At 40.2% G+C, this 18,149-nt stretch overlaps 1 protein-coding gene across 12 annotated transcripts in view; it reads right to left on the bottom strand.

Moving 5' to 3' along the window:
• Positions 1 to 18,149, bottom strand: part of PPP3CA (protein phosphatase 3 catalytic subunit alpha) — a 617,342-nt gene that overhangs the window by 115,498 nt on the left and 483,695 nt on the right. For all 12 annotated transcript variants that reach the window (XM_085635956.1, XM_085635997.1, XM_085636007.1 and 9 more), the window contains exon 7: positions 14,616 to 14,693. In XM_085635956.1, the coding sequence (XP_085492082.1) occupies positions 14,616 to 14,693 (78 nt within the window). The remainder of the gene's footprint in view (positions 1 to 14,615; positions 14,694 to 18,149) is intronic.

Raw genomic sequence — 18,149 nt, forward strand, 5'->3', positions numbered from 1 at the left:
CTTTCTGTTGTGACTGAACAAAAGCGTACATGGACAGACTGCCCAATCTTCTTGCAGGAGCTTGATGCCATGATTTGCCACTTTTGCTGGGCCACTAAAATTACACAGGGGATAACGGAGTTCATGATGTATATTCCCCAGCAGAGAAGGAAAAGCTGTTTGTTATGTATGGAATATTATGATGATCAACATTACTGCTGTTCTCAGTTTTGTCCTAAAGCAACAAATACGTTTTTATTTTCAAATATGAGAGGTAAGTCCTCCGGTGATCTCTTGCGGTCAGAAAGCAAGAACCCAAGCCTTAAAATAGTTGCATTAATTTGTCTTGCTCTGAAAGCAAAGATATATAAATTATGCAAGTCGTGTCTCATAAGAACTGCATTTCAATAAATAGTTTGAGTAGGCTCAAGCAAGACATGTAAATGGCAGTCTGCAATCAGCCAAGAGACAACCGGCCAAGGCCGCACCCAGTGGGGAATAGGTGGTTGGAAACCAGACACCCTGATTCTATCATTGTTGGCTTTTTCAAACCGAGCTTGCTGCCTCTCCCTCAACAAAGTATAAGATGTGGTTGGCTGCCTAATCAAAATTTGAAGTTAGAGTCAGTGTTTCAGGTGGCTGTGTAGAATGGTAAGCAGCGGGTACAAACATAACTGGAACCCAAGTAAGGCCAAATCACCCTCAAAGGCGCAAGAATATTCTCCTTTTTTTACAGTTCTTCACATCTGTAAATTTTGACAAATTTGCTTCTTTAGAAGCTCGGTTAGAACTCATAGCCTCCTGTATGGTGCGAGGTCAGTGAAGGAGAAAGGCAACATTTTGAACGTTTTTCAACTCTTAGTAAATCCTAATTTTTTGATCAACAACATTTTGGCACATGCATCACCAGCTAGATCGAGGTTGGGCATCTTGAAAAGTTGGTCACTTGAAAGATCAGCGATCTGGACCAGAATACAAAGCCCTATTACACATTCTCATGTGCTTTTGGAAGGAGTAGAATTTCATAAGCAGATTCCCACTTTATCAGGGTTTTGCAAACAAAAAGGATATGAGATCGAATATTACATATTTCGGTAGAACTGCAAAACGTTTTAGATGCTTTTCTTCCATGCCTCAAAGTGGTGGGGACAACATCAAAACATGGTGCTATTCGAGCAAAAAAACTTAATATCTTCAGCACCCAATGCATTTGTAAACAACTACATTTGTACTGCTTTTTGAACTAGAAGAAACCTCAATCACTCATATTTCCTGTGATAAACTGTTTGACAATGTGCCACATTTGGGAGGCTGTGTGATCTAGTGGCTAAGTTACTGAGCTTGGAATCTGCAGAACTGGCATCCAATCCAGGCTTCCAAACAAGGAAAATCAAATACAAAAAAAGAAAAAAACACAACTAGTTCAGTATCAAATACTGAACCAATAGCCAACTCCACTCCATCGCTTTGTGGTTTCTACAATCCAATCACAATTGAGATATGCTGGCTACAATAAAAGTGTGCTTTGGAAATGCTCCACTGCTCCATGTAGATAGGTTTGCACTAAATTAGTTAAAACAATCCAAGCACTGGAAAACCAATAGGTCTAGCACTGGCAATTGGTGTGATGGTTACTTTTATGATCTTTTCTTGAAAGCATATTGAGCAAAAAGAAAACTGTGTCACAGTCAAAATGCAGTGATCATATATTTGTAAATAAAAATATAACCATTATGTACGATCTCAATAGATCAGTGCTGGTGCTTCCTAGTTGAAGGTGTACTCAGAACATATTTAATCTATTTTAGGCCTGGCGTGACAGCACCGCTGTTGCCAAACCTTAAGTGATCAATCTAAAAAGAACTTACAGTAGCACTACAGATGGGTTTGGCCTCGTTTTTGGTGGTCTGGAGTACATGTTTGTTTGGGCAGAACTTGTGTGCTTCCACAGAAAAAAGTGTTTCCCCTCCATACAGTGGTGATTATTTAGTTTCTTATCTACTTGCACGAACCTGCAAAAGTATGACTATCTAGAGAAGGCTCCTTAATAAGAATCTAGCACACAATGGAATGGAGCTTGAATTTTCAGGGGTATGGCACTATTAAAGTGTCTTAGATAAGAAGATAATGTATATGTTTTGTTCTGGTAGCAGCACACACATTCTTCTCTTTCCATAATTAACTTTAGGCTTCAGAGTGCAGCAGTGTGTTTTGGCACAGTATTGGATGCCCAGGACTATAGTAATCCACATGCAGTTTTAGGTCTGCCTTGATAGCACAGCAATCCCCAGACCTTGTGTGAAGAAAAAAAGATCTTTCAGAGTACTACTAGAGAGAGGATTAGGCTCCAAGCACATGTTCGTTTCCCAGAGTAGAAAAATGGATTGGACAAAAGTGGTCTGTTTCCACTAAAAAGAGTGCTTGTATTGCACATTTTGGCTTGTATCAAAGCTTACACGCAGTACAGCAGGACTGAATTGATTAGGGTAGTAAATCAATGAATGTTACGAAAAGGGCAGTTGACCCGATGTATTCATTATGAAAAACATTTGTTAAAGTCAATAGACATTTAAGGGCGGATTGTTATCACTCTATATTAAAGCCTGTAGAAATGATGTTCCATGGAATCTCACATATTACCATAGTAGGCAAGGGGTTTGGTGTTAGGCTGCCCTCTCTGACAAACCATGAGTATAGATGATTTCCACTGGCAGAATCCGTGGAAAGATCTTGTTTTGTGATCTGTAATTTTGTACACATTTGTAATTTTATGACTGTGTGCCAGATGGTTGCCTTTTGAAAAAGCTTACACTCCAGTATAGTAGGCCTGAATTGCTTATGGTAACAAGCCAATGATAATAACTGTAGACCTGAACGGTGGGTTAGGAAATGTTATGCTAGATGACATGGGTCTTGTCTATTTGTTATGAAAAGGTATGGCAAAGACAGTGGGGGCCTGGCTCATTTCTTGTGTACAGCATTTGTTAAACCCAATAGGCCTCTAACAGTGGATTGTTTTTTCACTATGCCACAGGTTGTAGACCGGAATTAGGTTACATGTAATCTCGCAGGTTATCCATAGTAGGAAAATGGTTTGGTATTGGTTACCCGCTCTGACAAACCCGGTAAACAGAAGATTTTCACCATGATGATTCTCATTAGGAATTGAGAGGGGTTGTATATGTATTTGTTTTTTTATTCAAGTTTTTTATAGCGCGAACTAGACCCGAGACATCGGGTATCAGAGAGCTTTACGTGAGCGCCAGTTTCGTTACAGAAGGACACATTCATTTTTTTTGTTAGGCACAGGGAGATAAAGTGATTTGCCCAGAATCACAGGATGTTGAGCGTCATTGCCGAGACTCGAACCCGGTTCCCCAGCTTCGAGATCAACTGCTCTAGCCGTAAGGCTGCATTGTTTTACCAACTGTAATTCTGTACATATTTGTAATTTTATAACTGTATGCATAATAGAGGCCAGCTTATGCACACTTCAGTAAGCTTGCTATAGTTTGAAACCAATGGTATAGGCTATGGGGCTTATCAGTTCACTGGGAAAGTTAGGTCAGATTCCTTATTAGTGATCTGTTTCAAATGATATGGTATGACAGAGCAAGTAGGACTGACTGACGTATTGTGAAAAGAATGTGCTAAAGGCACTAGGCTTTTAGCGGTGAATTATTATTACACTGTGGTAAAGCCTGTAGGCAGGTATTTTGATACACTGAATCTCCCAGATAACAGTAGTAGGAAAGGGTTGAGGTGCCTATTGAGGATAGAATATTTGAACAATAGTATCCATAATAGGCTCTACTAGCAGGGATTTTATATTGTTTTGGAAACTGTACTTTTGTAAATATTTCTAACGTTAGGACTGTATACCTGATGGTTGTCTTGTGGAAAATCTTACGGCCAATACAGTAGGTCTGAGTTGGTGGTGGTGATAAGCCAAAGTCAAAGGCTACAGCCCAGTTTGTTTATTATGAAATGTTATAATAAAGGCAGCAGGCTGACGTATTGATTGTGAAAAGAATAAGTTAAATTCCGGTAGCCATTTAAGGGCAGACTGCTATTAATCTCTATCAAAGCCTACAGTTAGGCCATTTGTTAAATGGAATCTCAGATTACCTTTGTAGGTTGTTGGTTACCCCCTCTGACAAACCCTGGTGGGAGGGGGGTGTTGAAGATTCCCACATAATAATTCTTGCTAATATTTCTTTGGAATGCCTGACAGGCTTAGTTGTCTGCCAGGATTCTGTAATTATATTAAAATAATTAAATTCTCAATTCATCAATATATATAAATATATTTCCATATAGACACATACAGGGCCTTTCGGTCAGCCTTCTTCTGGTGTTGGTCTGTGTGTCATTTACACTCTGCTTCCATACTTGACGGAGTACTACCTAGGGTAATGGTTCAGTCCACATCAGTCATTGTAAATTGTAAATTGATATTTGTATAGCGCACTACTCACCCGCAAGGGTCTCAAGGCGCTTGTACGAATACTGCTGTGGAACCCATCCTGGCTTTCCCTGTGAGGCGTCCACTCCTGGGCACCCCCAAGGTGGAGGCCAGGCATCCTTAGCTTTGTGGGGGGCGTTGTGGAGATTAAGCAAGCTATTGCCCAGAGTTGCAGAGTGGGACTCCATGATTGGAATGGCACCGAGGCAAGAATTATCAGGTCCGTGGAATTTTTGAGCCCAAGACCCGCCGAGGCGGGGAATTGAACCCTGGTCCCGGGCTAGACCTCTGCATCAGGGTCTGCCGCTCTAATCATTGAGCCACACTTCTCCAGTCATTGGCTCGCTTGACCTGTGAACAACAGCAGTTTGAGATTACATGTGCACATCCTCCTGAAATTGAATGTGCTTCAGTGTCCGCTCTGGTTGACAGTCATTTATTTGTAAATGTTCTCCTCTTATAGTTCCCCTTTCACTTCCTTGCTTATCCTCTTTATTTTATTAAAAGGATGCTACTGCTCTGTAAGAGGTGCTAACAGCCATTTGCTTACAGTTCAATTAATCTGCGGTGTGCCGCATCTCACGTGGCCACTTCCTCTAAACCAGGCAACCATTATGGAATATTGGTGTCCATAGCGTATTATTCTTTTACCATTCCAAGATGGCCAACTTGTTGTTTGTAAAAGTGGCAGCAGAGCTAGAACTTTACAAAAGCGAAAGACTATGTACATGTTTAGAAAGTAGCATATTCTCTTTTTTCTACCTGTATGCTTTTAATTTATCTTACATATGCTGTTGAGTGTGTGTTTTATTCCGGATGGGTTAGATGCTAAATGCAAGAATGACAGAGTGAATGAATAAATTAGTGCAACAATAATTAGTCATCATACATGCACTCTGTCACTTGAGTTCCTAAACCCATCGGACACAAAAGTCAATTCCATTGATAATTTAGACAGAAACACATTGCCAATACTATTTTGTCTGAATGCGCAAAACAGGAAAATGTAACACTTACTTGCCTAAAGAAAAGTTAATTTTGGCTTTAAATTTCTGCACCGTTTTAAAGACACAGGAATGACTGAAAAATATTCAACTACGCAGTGCTGAACGTCAAAAGCATTGTCGAAGTAAAAGTAAATGCCCACTATCCTGGAACTAAAGTGCACTTCTTCTTAGGCAGACATGCACAGATGATCAGGCAAAATGCCATCACTCACAGTGAAAGAGAGTAAAGTGGGCTGACCCCATGTTGAATGGTGTGCAGGGCCGAAGCAAAATATAACTGACAGCTGAACAGGTCAATGGATGAAAAAGGTAGACCCAAAGCAATATATATATATATATATATATATATATATATATATACACGTATATATTTTTTCTTTAGAAATATTTTGTTATTTCATGAGGTTGATAAAACCTCTAATATTTCTAGACTAGAAGTAACTTTTGTTTTCTTTTTTTTTTTTTTTTAACTGATCTGAATTTCAGTCTAGGCACATAAATCAAATAATTGCTTTTGGATCACAAGAGTTTAAATGCATTCTGCAGTTTGTGTTTCTAGGGTCTTTACTAAGCACAGCATTGTTCCACACTGCTCAGGGACACCTCAGTGGATTTGGATCCAATTTAGCTTTGTTTGTGGTACCATTCAGAATTGACTAGGATGCCTTGTAACAGAACATTATTCTGTGTTATGAAAATAAATCATGCTCATCAGGGTCAGGTGCTGACAGGACAAGATCTCTTCAGAGTGGGAACTCTACATTTGTTGTAGTTATGCACACATCTCCTTTAAATGTCACTCCTATTAAAGAGCTATTTGGGCAAACCAGGGTGTTTAATAGTTTATCCTAACTTCTGCCATTGAAGTAATCAATACATGCAAACACAATATTTGCATTCTGAAATCCAACCATGTCTCTTTAATCATTATTCATCACACTCAAATTCAATTAAATCATTGTCTTTGTCCTGATTACCCTGTAGCCCCATAGAATTTCAGTGATTGCCTTTATTCAAGGGCCATAAATAACCATGCAGATACAAATAGAAAATGGAATTTGAATCTAATAAATAAATAGATATGGTTGGACTCCCAACTACAAAGATTGTGTTTGCATGAGTTGATTACTTAATTCTGAGAAGAAATTGAAATGATAAAACACATTGGTGAGCACGAACAGCTCTTTGGCACTACTTGCATGTGTTGGACATTTTTGCTTCTCACTGCATAAAGCAGTGGTTCAAACTTGACACTGCATAAATGTCAGTGACAAGTTTATGATGGTTGAGCAATCACAGCAGACTATGCTGCAGTTCATTGGAAGTCATACAAGATCATAGCTAGGAGCTTCACCTTGGATTGTCTCAAAATGTAGTGGCTCTGTTTGGATCCTTTGCTCAGTATTAGAAACACAGTATTTTGCATTACCCCCCATAGCAAAATGGTTTAACTAACTTTGGCATGTTCTAGCAATAGAACATATCTCCCACTCAATAGCACCCAATGAGAATAAGTTTATTACTACTAGGCGCCCTCTCATCGCCAGCATGTCCAGACTCGAACTTCTTTGCTTCTCATCACCTCATCTACACTGATTTAAAAACAAAACAGAAGTACCCACATACATCTCCTCAGAATAGAATTATCACCAAGGGGCCCGACTGAACAATGTAGAAGCGTCTTCAAATTAGAGGCAGGAGGCACAATTTCCACCCTAAAGAACATGGTAAATGGCTAACAGGGATCATACATTTATATTTCAGTTAGAAACGTGGTTTATCAGACGTCCGGCAACTGTCCCCTCCTCTCTGTCAGCGTGGGAAACTCCTGAGACAGAATGTTCTTAAAAACCGATGTTTTATAATGGAAGTCAGAGGGGATGCTCAACATGTCCTTCTCTTTCTGGACTTCAGTCATCAGACTTTCAATAAGAGAAACAGAGGGCAACATTGCTTATTTTCTAGTTATTAAAACTTCAGCCTGGTAAATTTAGTGACTAATTACAGCTTAAATAAAAGTGGCAAATGTTTTCTATCCTGAAGCAACTAAAGAATGTGTTATATCATCTGAGAGGAACATGTTCTGTGTATATAACTATGCGACCACAGCGAAAGAGCAAAAAAAGTTGAGGAGTCTCCATTAAATATTAAATTACTATCTTAGAAACTTTAGAAAGGAAGTAACACATTTTAAACCTTTAGTCATGAGTCTGGAGTGGAGAACAAGACCAGCAGGAGAAAGGGAAAGCCACAAAGGCTTAGAGCCCTACTCCATCAAACTCATCCCAAATGGATCCGCTCGGTCACCTGCAATTTGCTATAGGAAACGGACAGTCATATGGGCAGCATAACAGAACAAACTGTAGCACAACTCTGCATGCAGCAGAACAGTGTAAAGTGAACTACACAGAAATGTTCGTAGGAACTTGCTGCACAAAATAAAGCAAATCTGTAAGAGAACGGAAAGTGTGCGGAGAATACGAGATCTGACAAGCAAAACCTGTGGAACTATTTCTCATTTAAGGCCTCAACTTAAAATGAAGGAATGCAAATCAAAAAAGATGTTGGTCTAACAAGCCATCTTACACACTCATTCTCTGCCAAGGTCTCAAAGCATTTAAATCAGTCCTCGTGTAAAACTGAAATTTCCATCACTGCAAGATGCATAGCTTGTCAAGTGCCAGCACTATATCAACTCCACCATCTCTTACAATGTTTGCAATCCCTAGAATATCCACTGTGTGAAGCAGTATGGCCAGCGATAAGGGCGGGGTAAAACCAAACCCACTAGTGTTATCGGTCCTTGTTTTCTGCCAAAACGTATGCAGATTGGATCAGGAACATACTAAGAGCAATGCATCTCTAAATGAATGTCCCTACCTCTAGTAGTTAAAGCCAGGGCTCAGGTTCTCCCTATGAAGTTTTTGCAGGGGCAGTCATGTAACAGCTTGAAAAAACTAGGCTCACCTCACATAATCCCCCGTCATGGAATTGCATCAGTTTAGACCAATCATAGTCTATGTGGTCCCTAGACATTTTGATTTGTCAGGTGGATCTTTAGGGAGAAGGAATGGCCAGACTTCACTTTGGTTGTAACCAGTGAAAGTGTACCACCCATTATCCCATATAAATATATGTTTTTAAAATAGGTGGGCATGGTGGGTGAGAGGTTGTACCTCATAATAAAAGAGAAAGTAATAGAAATGAAAAAAGAAGGGGATTAGGGGTTTAATATGCCTAATAAAACGATAGTATAAAAAATGTAAAAAGGGGCTTGGAAGGGTTAGCACCAATACATAGTTAAATGTACACACACACACTTTTATAAATCAATGTAAAACAAAAAACGGGAATGTAGGGGGCGGGGGTTTAAACCTCACAGTAAAAATATCACAAGAGCATGACTAAAGAAAATTTTAATAAAATGTGCATCACTTCTACCTTGATGGAACTTCGCTGGCTGCTCTTGCCGAACTGGCTAACAAGCTCAGCCTCTCTAGTGGTTCTCGGCATATCTATAGCCATGATACTATCAAACTGGAAAAGGCAAAAAGCCTTCTTCACCCTAGGCATCCATGATCTGGAATGGTATCTCTGTATCCATCAGAACAGCACTAATCCTGCTCCAATTTAAGAAAGGGTCAACAACACACATTTCAAAGAACACCCCATCAATATGAAGTATCAATCCACTTTTGCTCTGAGAAACCAACTACTCCCCCCTTCTCCCATCATGTATTGAATGCATCTTTCCCTTGGACCCTATACAGTGCTCCGCTACCATTTGACTAGGTTTTCATTTTATGAACAGTGCACACACATATAAACACACACATATATATATATATATATATATATATATATATATATATATATATATATATATATACACACACACACAAGTGAAAGGGAAAAAAACACAAGTACAGGGCTAACATTTAATAAATTCCCAACATTTAATGTCGAAATAAATGTTGGCAAAATAACAGTATAGACTGTTACCAGGACAATATATAATGGTATTCTGAAATTAATGATCCAAAATTATTTTAATCTGAAATTAATTAGGTCAAAATAGTAACACACAATCTTAGTAAATTGTACAGATGTGAGTATCTCATTTCCATGTTTTACTTTGCTCAAGCCTTCCCACAAAAGGTATTGCTTTAATACATTTGTGAGACTTTAACTGGAAGACTAACAAATGTTGCCACCTACTCAATCCTAGAGGTAGGCCAATGAGAAATCATCTTGGCTAGACTATGGTCTAATTTTCGACCAGTGATCTATTAAAAGCATGGGGTATTTTAATTATTTATAACAATTTTAAAAACATATAAACAAAAAGTTTAGATGAACTCCGTTTTGAATGATAAATCTGGCAGAAGATAAAACACTGACAGTCGGGAGCAACATCTCACTAAAAAAAAAGGGGGGAATGTTATTTTTAATATAAAATAGTTTTTACTTACTCTCTCCTGTAGAATGTTTTTCAGTTGTGTTTTTAACTCAGCCAGTCTTTCCTGTCCCTCTGATGTTACTGAGGACGGGTCAATCCTTAGCTCTAGGAGTTTCATATCTTGCTCTAGGGTAGCTACCCTCTCTCTATACATTTTCCGCCTATATGAGGCTCTATTAGTGATCTGACCTCTTAAAAAGGCCTTAAATGTTTCCCACACCACCGCCAAGCCTGCAGAGTCCCTATTTATATCAAAGAATACTGAGGACTCAGCTAGCAGAAATTTAACTTCTTCATCTTCGAGCAGAAGTGCCCGATCAAAAGACCAAGATGAATGTTTAATGATGTTTTCAGATCTCAAAGTGAATGTTCGTGCGGAGTGATCTGACAGGTGTGATGGTGAATAGTCTATCGTTGTCAGAGTGTCTTTTAAGCAATAGCTAAAAAGAGCATAGTCAATTCTAGATTTATGTTTAAAACGACTATTCCGAAAGGACACCCCTAACTTGTTGCCCACTCTCTCTCTCTCCACAGATCCGCCAGGCCAAGTTGTGACATAGTTGTAATAAGGGTTTGCCTAGATTTGACGGAACTACACTTTTTAGATTTTGTTGATTTATCCAGCCTGGGGTTGAGAACGATGTTAAAGTCACCCATCCAAATCACTGGATCCTGGACTGATACTAGTTGGTTTCTAACAGCATCCAAATGCGAAGGATCATCTGAGTTAGGACCGTAGTAACTCACTAAGATACGAATCTGGCCATCCAGCGAGACTCTCACTAATAGCCATCTCCCTGTATGGTCTTCTTTACAGCCCAGGATTTGCGCTTTTGATGATTTTTTGAAAATTAATATTACCCCCCTGATATTAGCGTTGTGATCTGTTGAACAGAATTTATCAATCCACCTCTGTTTTTTAAGCAGGGTAGTGGCCTCTGTTTTAAGGGGATGTGTTTCCTGGAGAGCTATGATCCGCGCCTGAGAGTCCCTCAAATATTGTAAAATACAATCTCGTCTATCTCTCACACGCAGACCATTGACGTTCCAGGACATATAATAAGTAAATGTCATGAGACTATTACTAACTCCCTCAATATTTTATACCCCATTTGGAGACATCTTGGTTTTAGCATGTAGAAAATCTGATTTTGGAAAAAAGGACATACTGAAAAAATAAAGAGGGTAGACAGATGAGGATTTTTTGCTATATTGACCTTCCCCCCCGTCCCCCCCCCCCTCCCCACCCCCTGGAAAACCCACCCCTACCTATTCTGGCCTGGTGTCTGGCCAGATTTACACCCCCTTACAGCCTTGCCCTTTGACCCCCCGCTGCTATATTATGAGGTAAGAAGCTGCTATTGCCAACCAATATGTGCGCAAATTAACCCTTTGAAAGCATCCATAAAAGAAAAAAAAAACCTACGTATTGAACACAACCTTCATTCTTTTAGGGTTTATTTCATCTTTTTTTTTCTTTTTCCTCTATCCTCTCTCCTTTTCCCTTTTTACTTCTCTTTTTTTTCTTTCCCCTTCCCTATTTATTAAAAGGTGGGAAACAACTAAGATTTCCCAATTTGAATTCGGAGAAGCCGCAGGGAAAGGGTTAGCATGGAAAATAAAAGCTAACCAAGCCCTCAAATATATTAAGGAAATCAAGATAGCGGGAGAGGCCGAGGTAAGATCTACTAATCTATATATAGGTAAAGCCTTCTTCGAATTTTTTGAGGCAATATATAGGGAAGATCTCCCCAATGACCAGCAGGCAAGGGCTATCACGCTTCCAACCCTCTCAACAATTCAGAGCAAGGCATTAGAATCTGAGATAACAGAGGCTGAGGTGAAAAAAGCTATTAGCAAATCTAAAAAAGGGAAAGCGGCAGGCCCTGATGGTCTGCCGGGGGAGGTTTATAGATCATTGGAAACTGTCATTGCCCCCGTGTTGACGGCCCTATTTAACGGCATCCTAATAGAAGGAGATTTACCACCTAAATCTTGGGGGGAGGCTACAATTGTACTCATCCCGAAACCAGGTAAATCTCCCCTTGAGTGTGGGTCATATAGACCAATATCATTATTAAATAACGATTATAAAACTTTACCACAATTATCTCAGCAAGAATGGCTAGTGTTATTGGTACTATAGTTCATTTAGACCAAAAAGGATTCATTAAAGGCCGACAATTATCCGAGTTAACACAAGAACTGATAGGGGCCATAGACCTTGCCACAGCCTTCTCCATACCTTTAGCTACCTTAACCTTGGACGCAACTAAGGCTTTTGATAGAGTCAATTGGCTCTATCTGAATGATGTACTTAAAAAATTCAATTGTGGGGAGGGTTTTCGCAGAACTATAAACCTGCTCTACAGTGCTCCTTCGGCCAGGTTATTGATCAATGGGGTTCTGACGGATGCCTTTAGTATAACCAGAGGCACAAGGCAGGGCTGCCCGCTTTCCCCTCTCCTCTAACTTATATATTGAACCATTTGCACAGCTTTTGTGGGAGGAGGCTAATATTCCATCTTTTAGCTTTGGAGAGTGGGAAAGGCGGGTAGCACTCTATGCTGACGATATCTTGGTCTTTACATCTGATCCATTAAAGGCATTTCCAGTCGTTATTAAGCGGGCAGAAGAGTTTGGTCATATTTCGGGCTACGATATTAACTTGAGTAAAAGTGAAACAATGGTGTGGAACCTATTAGATATACAACCTGGGGTAAACATCTCGACCTCCATGCGTTATCTTGGGATAAGAGTCACCCAAGAAGTGGGTAGCATTGGACAAACTAACTTGAATAGAATATACATTGAGAGCAAAAGTCTTCTAAAATCCTGGACTCACTTGCCACTCTCTATAATGGGCAGGGTAAATCTGGTCAAAATGTGTATTCTTCCAAAGTTTACGTTCATTTTTAATGCTATCCCCATGGCATTTGACCTTAAAACAATTGAAAAATGTCAGCGAGAAATTAACTCCTTCATATGGAATTATAAACCCATTAGAATAGCATGGAAAAAGTTGAGGAGAAGAAGAGAGAAGGGTGGGCTTGCTCTGCCGGATCTATTGCTATGCATGGGCCTTCCAGATGTCATATTCTAGGATGCTTCTAAAAATGCCATCTAATCTTCCTACTGGGTCAATGTATAAAGCTATGTTAACGGGGGCAAACTTAGCATTAGACGGATTCATGTTTAAATTTGGGAGTCAGAAATTCTTTAAAAAAATCAAACTTAAAATTCTACAGTCATGGACTAAAACCTGGCTTATCATCAGAAAAAGATTGGGGTCGTCATACTATTCTAATTTTGCCCCAATTTGGGACTCGCCTGGTCTTCCTCCATGTTTGAGAGACAGTTCGTCTTCCATAATAGAACATGCCGGTATTATGAGATGGGGTCAGCTATTTAAGGAAGGATCACTAATAGCTTGGGATGAGATATACGAGCATGTTGGCCTTGGGCTTTCTAGATTTAAATATATTCAACTGGAAAGCTGGGAGAGATCTCAACGTCGCATAGATGCCCATCAAGGGAAGGTTAGCATACTGGAGCAACGGTTAGTGGAACGACCGTTTGGAGGGAAAGAAGTAGCTATATGGTATTGGCAGTTGTTGGAGGAAATTGATGGGGAGTTTCTTCTTCCGGATGAGCTATGGGGGGAGGTGACTGGCCTCCAATGTGAAGAGATGTGGCTAAACTCCTTCGGTCTTCTTCATAAAATTGTCAAACCATCATGGTTAAGACGAAATCATCTATTTTCAGCACATCGTGCATATATAACACCGTTGAAACTGTCTAAATTTCTCCCTGATAAAAAGTGCAATAAATGTAACTTTATTGGAGCATGTGATGTTCACATGTTCCTGGAATGCCCGGACATTGCCAAATTTTGGGAGGAAGTGAAGAAGACTCTAAATTCCATTTTAAATGCATCCTTGTCAATAACTTTATCACTTGTCATCTTTGGGCTGGAAGATACTATCACTGGCAAAGCAAGGTCCTTCCTCTTCTTTGCAATTTTATTGGCCAGAAGGCAAATTTGTATACATTGGGTAGAGAAAACAGCCCCATTACACTCTGGGTGGCTCTCGTCTTTATACGAAACATCTAAAGCTGACCTTAATAGATCATGTAGCAAACGTAACTTGGATTTTTGGAACTTGCTGATCAAATGGAGATAACATCCCGGGGTTTTTCTTTTTTTTTTTTTTTTCCCTGGGTCCTATGATTATGCCATGAACAATCCTTGGACCGGGTTTAGCCTAGTTACGTTAATGGTCCTGCAGGTTGGAATATACCTAGATGGAGTCAGCGACAGTCCCTATGGTTTTGGGATATATCTGCCACAAACATAACAACCCACGCCTCCGCGTTGTGTAAGGTGGTTGGAATCTCCCATACTGAGGGTAAGGCAAATGAGGACAAAAAAATAAAATAAATAAAAATAAAATAGTTTTTACTGTAAAAGGGGGCGGGCCAACCGCATTTCTATCTCTCCCTACTCTTATTGCAGCTTGAAGATTTAATAAAGAACACATACACGAAGGTAAGACAAACATAAGAAACCATGCAAAGGAGTTGTTGAGTATATAACGCGCAAATATGGAGCTGTATTCCTTCACCAGGCTTTGATGTGTAGCTTAATTTAATAGCAAAATCAATTTTAATAAAATATGAAATAACACCTTGGAAGGAAACTTACCCAGCATCTTGGGCTTCATGGGCTCGAAGTATCGATAACAAGTTATTATGTTGTAGAAATTCACATACAGCTGGGTAACTAGAGAAAAACAAAACAAATCACTTGAGTTCTTTTTGAATACTGATCTCTATTTTGTAAATTTCAAACATTAAAATGGCCAGCAATAACACAGATGAAATATTCGAGGACAAGGACTCATAACCTGAGCACAAAGGATTCACAGCCTCATGCAGCATCATGGAACACCGACAGCCCGCCCTCTTTGAGCACCCGTGACCTAGCATGCGAATCTGGCATACGTATATAAAGTGGAGCAAATCTGAGAATCGACCTCAGCATAATGAGACCTGGAATATTATTATTACACACAAAGTGGTTCGGTGAATTTCAGCTTCAAAACAAGCGTGTTCGAATATATCAACCATGTCATATCTCTTTCATACGCAAGTAATTATGCACCAAACACACAAGAGCCACTCTTTGTATGAAAACAAATGTGTTATTGTCATCACAATACAATGAATGATGCCTACTAGGGGAGACGGCGTATTATAAGAAAACGTACATATGGACATCAAAAGACGCTTGGGATGAAGTAAGTTGCACCCTTAAATCAACAACTTTCAATAGAGAAGTTTTGAATCTTATTTTTACTAAAGTTCATAAGGGGCACCATGGAGATTGCATCGACGTTTAGAATGAAGCAGGGGTCCCACCAGGACAGAACCGTCTCTCTGGTGACCGAGTGATATCTACAACGGACCGGCTTCTATCGAGTGATGAGATACAAAATGTAGGATCTTAATCTATTATTCACAGCACAGTTAAACCTTTTGTGTCCACAGGTCACTCTTTGGATACAGTGCATCGTTTCTCTCCTCCATCAGCACGCCCACTGAGAAGGGTTCGAACATACTTGCCCCAGATTCCGCCGACTGGATCCTAGGGTCTGCCCTGTGTTCAGATCATCGAATAATGTTCGCAGCAGTGGGAGCACTCGGACAGGCTCTTATAGGATAGCCCATGCTCTGAATTATTTAAAGCAATTCTCTGATATACACAGACAGCACCTTGGCATATAAAATCATCAATGCTGGTAGTTCATTATCTAGCACAGGCATTTTTATTATTGTTGATTAAGCCCTTTTCGCGCATCAGTCAAGAGCAATACATGCATTATTCCTTCATGCCAGTGATTTTCAACAGGGCTTTATTTTCAGTAAATAATTAAGGACAATGGTTCAGGTATGGCCTAAAAGGTCCTAAAGAAAGGTGACCCAAGAAGGGGCACTTGTTTTTTAAGAAGTGAAGTCAATTCTGTAGGGAGCAAAAGACAAAGTACGTAAAGGGTCATGTAGGTCAAAAAGATGACAGGTATTTATTTAAACAAATTCAATTTTTTTGAGTGCTCACATAAAAAAGCGTGGAGTGAAATAGTGATAGTGGCTAAAAAGACATCGCATTGACAACAATATAGTTGAATTCCATAATTGATTCTTTACAAGTTATAAGGAATTCATGTTGTGGGGTGGTCAACGGCGTTTTAAACCTAATTATTGGGGTTCATCTTCAGGACAATGGTGAGCAAGTTGGTTTGAAAGTTAAACTACTTGTAGAGTATTGGTGTAATTCCTAGATGCTCCAAAATTGGGAGGCAGGGGCTTCAGAAGGCTATATCAATTAAAAGCCAAATGAAAGAGTTTGAACCAAGTGGTAGTTGGTTAGAGCAGCTGGTCAGTACTTAAATTCGCCTGGAAAGTATAATTTTCCTTCGAGGGGCTGCAGGGCAGTGAATGGGAGCCTGAAGCTGAACAGACAGACGTTTTGCTGCTGCTGGGGCTGGCTGTTGAATACCCTTGTCTCCTAAAACCTTTATTTTCAGTAAGGCATACTTAGAGAAGCACGGTTACCCCTGCAGCACCCTCATGTTTCTGCTGTGCATCCTGTATGTGTATTGGCCACATTCATTTTCTAGGCACATTTGTTTGTTGCTGCTGGGAAATCCTAACATACTGGAATGCTACAGTGGCTGTTCTTCGGAGCTGAATGTAAAACCTTATAGAGGTGGCATTCATTTTAGGAAAACATCACAAAGGCATTTTTATTTACTAAACGTGATGGCAATAAGCCAGGTAAGACTATGAGAACTGGACACTACATTCCAGATAGGCCTTTAAACATTTCATGCAACACCATATAGCCATCCGCAGCTGGGCATAATACTCAATGAGTGGCCACGATCACCGGACAGATGCGGTTTTAAAAGGCAGCAGCGATCCTCCAGGTCAGACATTGAGAAATGGACACACCATTCTACAGGATCCCACCTGTTATGGACAAAGTACTTCAGAAAAGGCCTTAGCAACAATGTATGCACTCACCATTTATAAAACAGACTTCCTTTTCTTCTGCATCACTCCCTGTTCATCTCAACATTCTGTTGGCCCTTCCCTAGTCCTCCTCGTTTTGTTTTCCTACTCTGGGAACATGTAATACTCTCAAACATGCTCCAGGACAAGGGAAGCTTGCTACTTGTTCTGTGCGTGAATGAAACCTACTTTGCTGCTGCAGTCTGTGATGTGTTTGCATCTGTTGGGGTACTTGGATTGCTGCTGTTTATGCTTTAGTGCTGTGTTGGTTAGAGCTTGATAAAATCTCTTTTCTACACAAACGCGTAAACAATTTGCTTTATCAATTTCTGTTCATACAGCTTTCGGGCCACAGCCCCCAAAATGTTCCTTTCACGTTTACTTGCCCTGCTTACAACTTAGTCAGCCGTGGCACTGAAACTCTATGATGGGCACAACTGGTGCTTACCTCAAAGTCTGACATGTCATCAACTAGTGGTAAGGTGGGCAGTGCATTCTTGTTGCAGCAAACTCTACTGCTCTTAGTAAGTAGGAAATCAAGGCATGGAGGACTGACGTTGTCTAGGAGTTGTTAACGGCACTCTTTCTTTTACAAATTAAGCACAGGGATTTTCACACATTATATCCTACAGAAGCACCAATTAAAGCTAGTGTTTGAACATCATCAACTGAAATGCAATGCAACTCATGTTTTGTCTTTGTACATACCTGCAGTGCATATGCACTGAAGAAAAATGGATAACTACGTTTGGCCGCAGTTGCGGGAGCTGTACAGCGAATGAACATGTGCCGCATTCAGATGCAGCATATTTCCTATACACTGTAGGAGAATGAGAGGCTTTCACATGCAATGCACTGCAGAAACATGTGATGCCTTCACAGCAACTATAGTCCCTGCACACTGCTGGAACAAGCATACGATGCTTCCAGGTGCTGCACAGCAGGCTCCTTTACCCTCAACTGCTGCACCTGTGCCCCGCAGATGCATGGTCCGTTTTCAATCCAAAGCGCAGGACTACCTGTGATACTGCGCATGCATGCCTTATCCCCTCTCTTCTCAAGACCTCAGCACTTGATTGTGTACTACAGAACGGCGGGACCCACCCTCTATATCCTCCTGGTCAGCAGCTCCATAATAATCAAATTTGGCTGCTCATTGTGGACC

This window comes from Triturus cristatus, chromosome 2_1 (assembly GCF_964204655.1).
Source record: "Triturus cristatus chromosome 2_1, aTriCri1.1, whole genome shotgun sequence".
In the NCBI taxonomy this organism is placed as follows: domain Eukaryota; kingdom Metazoa; phylum Chordata; class Amphibia; order Caudata; family Salamandridae; genus Triturus; species Triturus cristatus.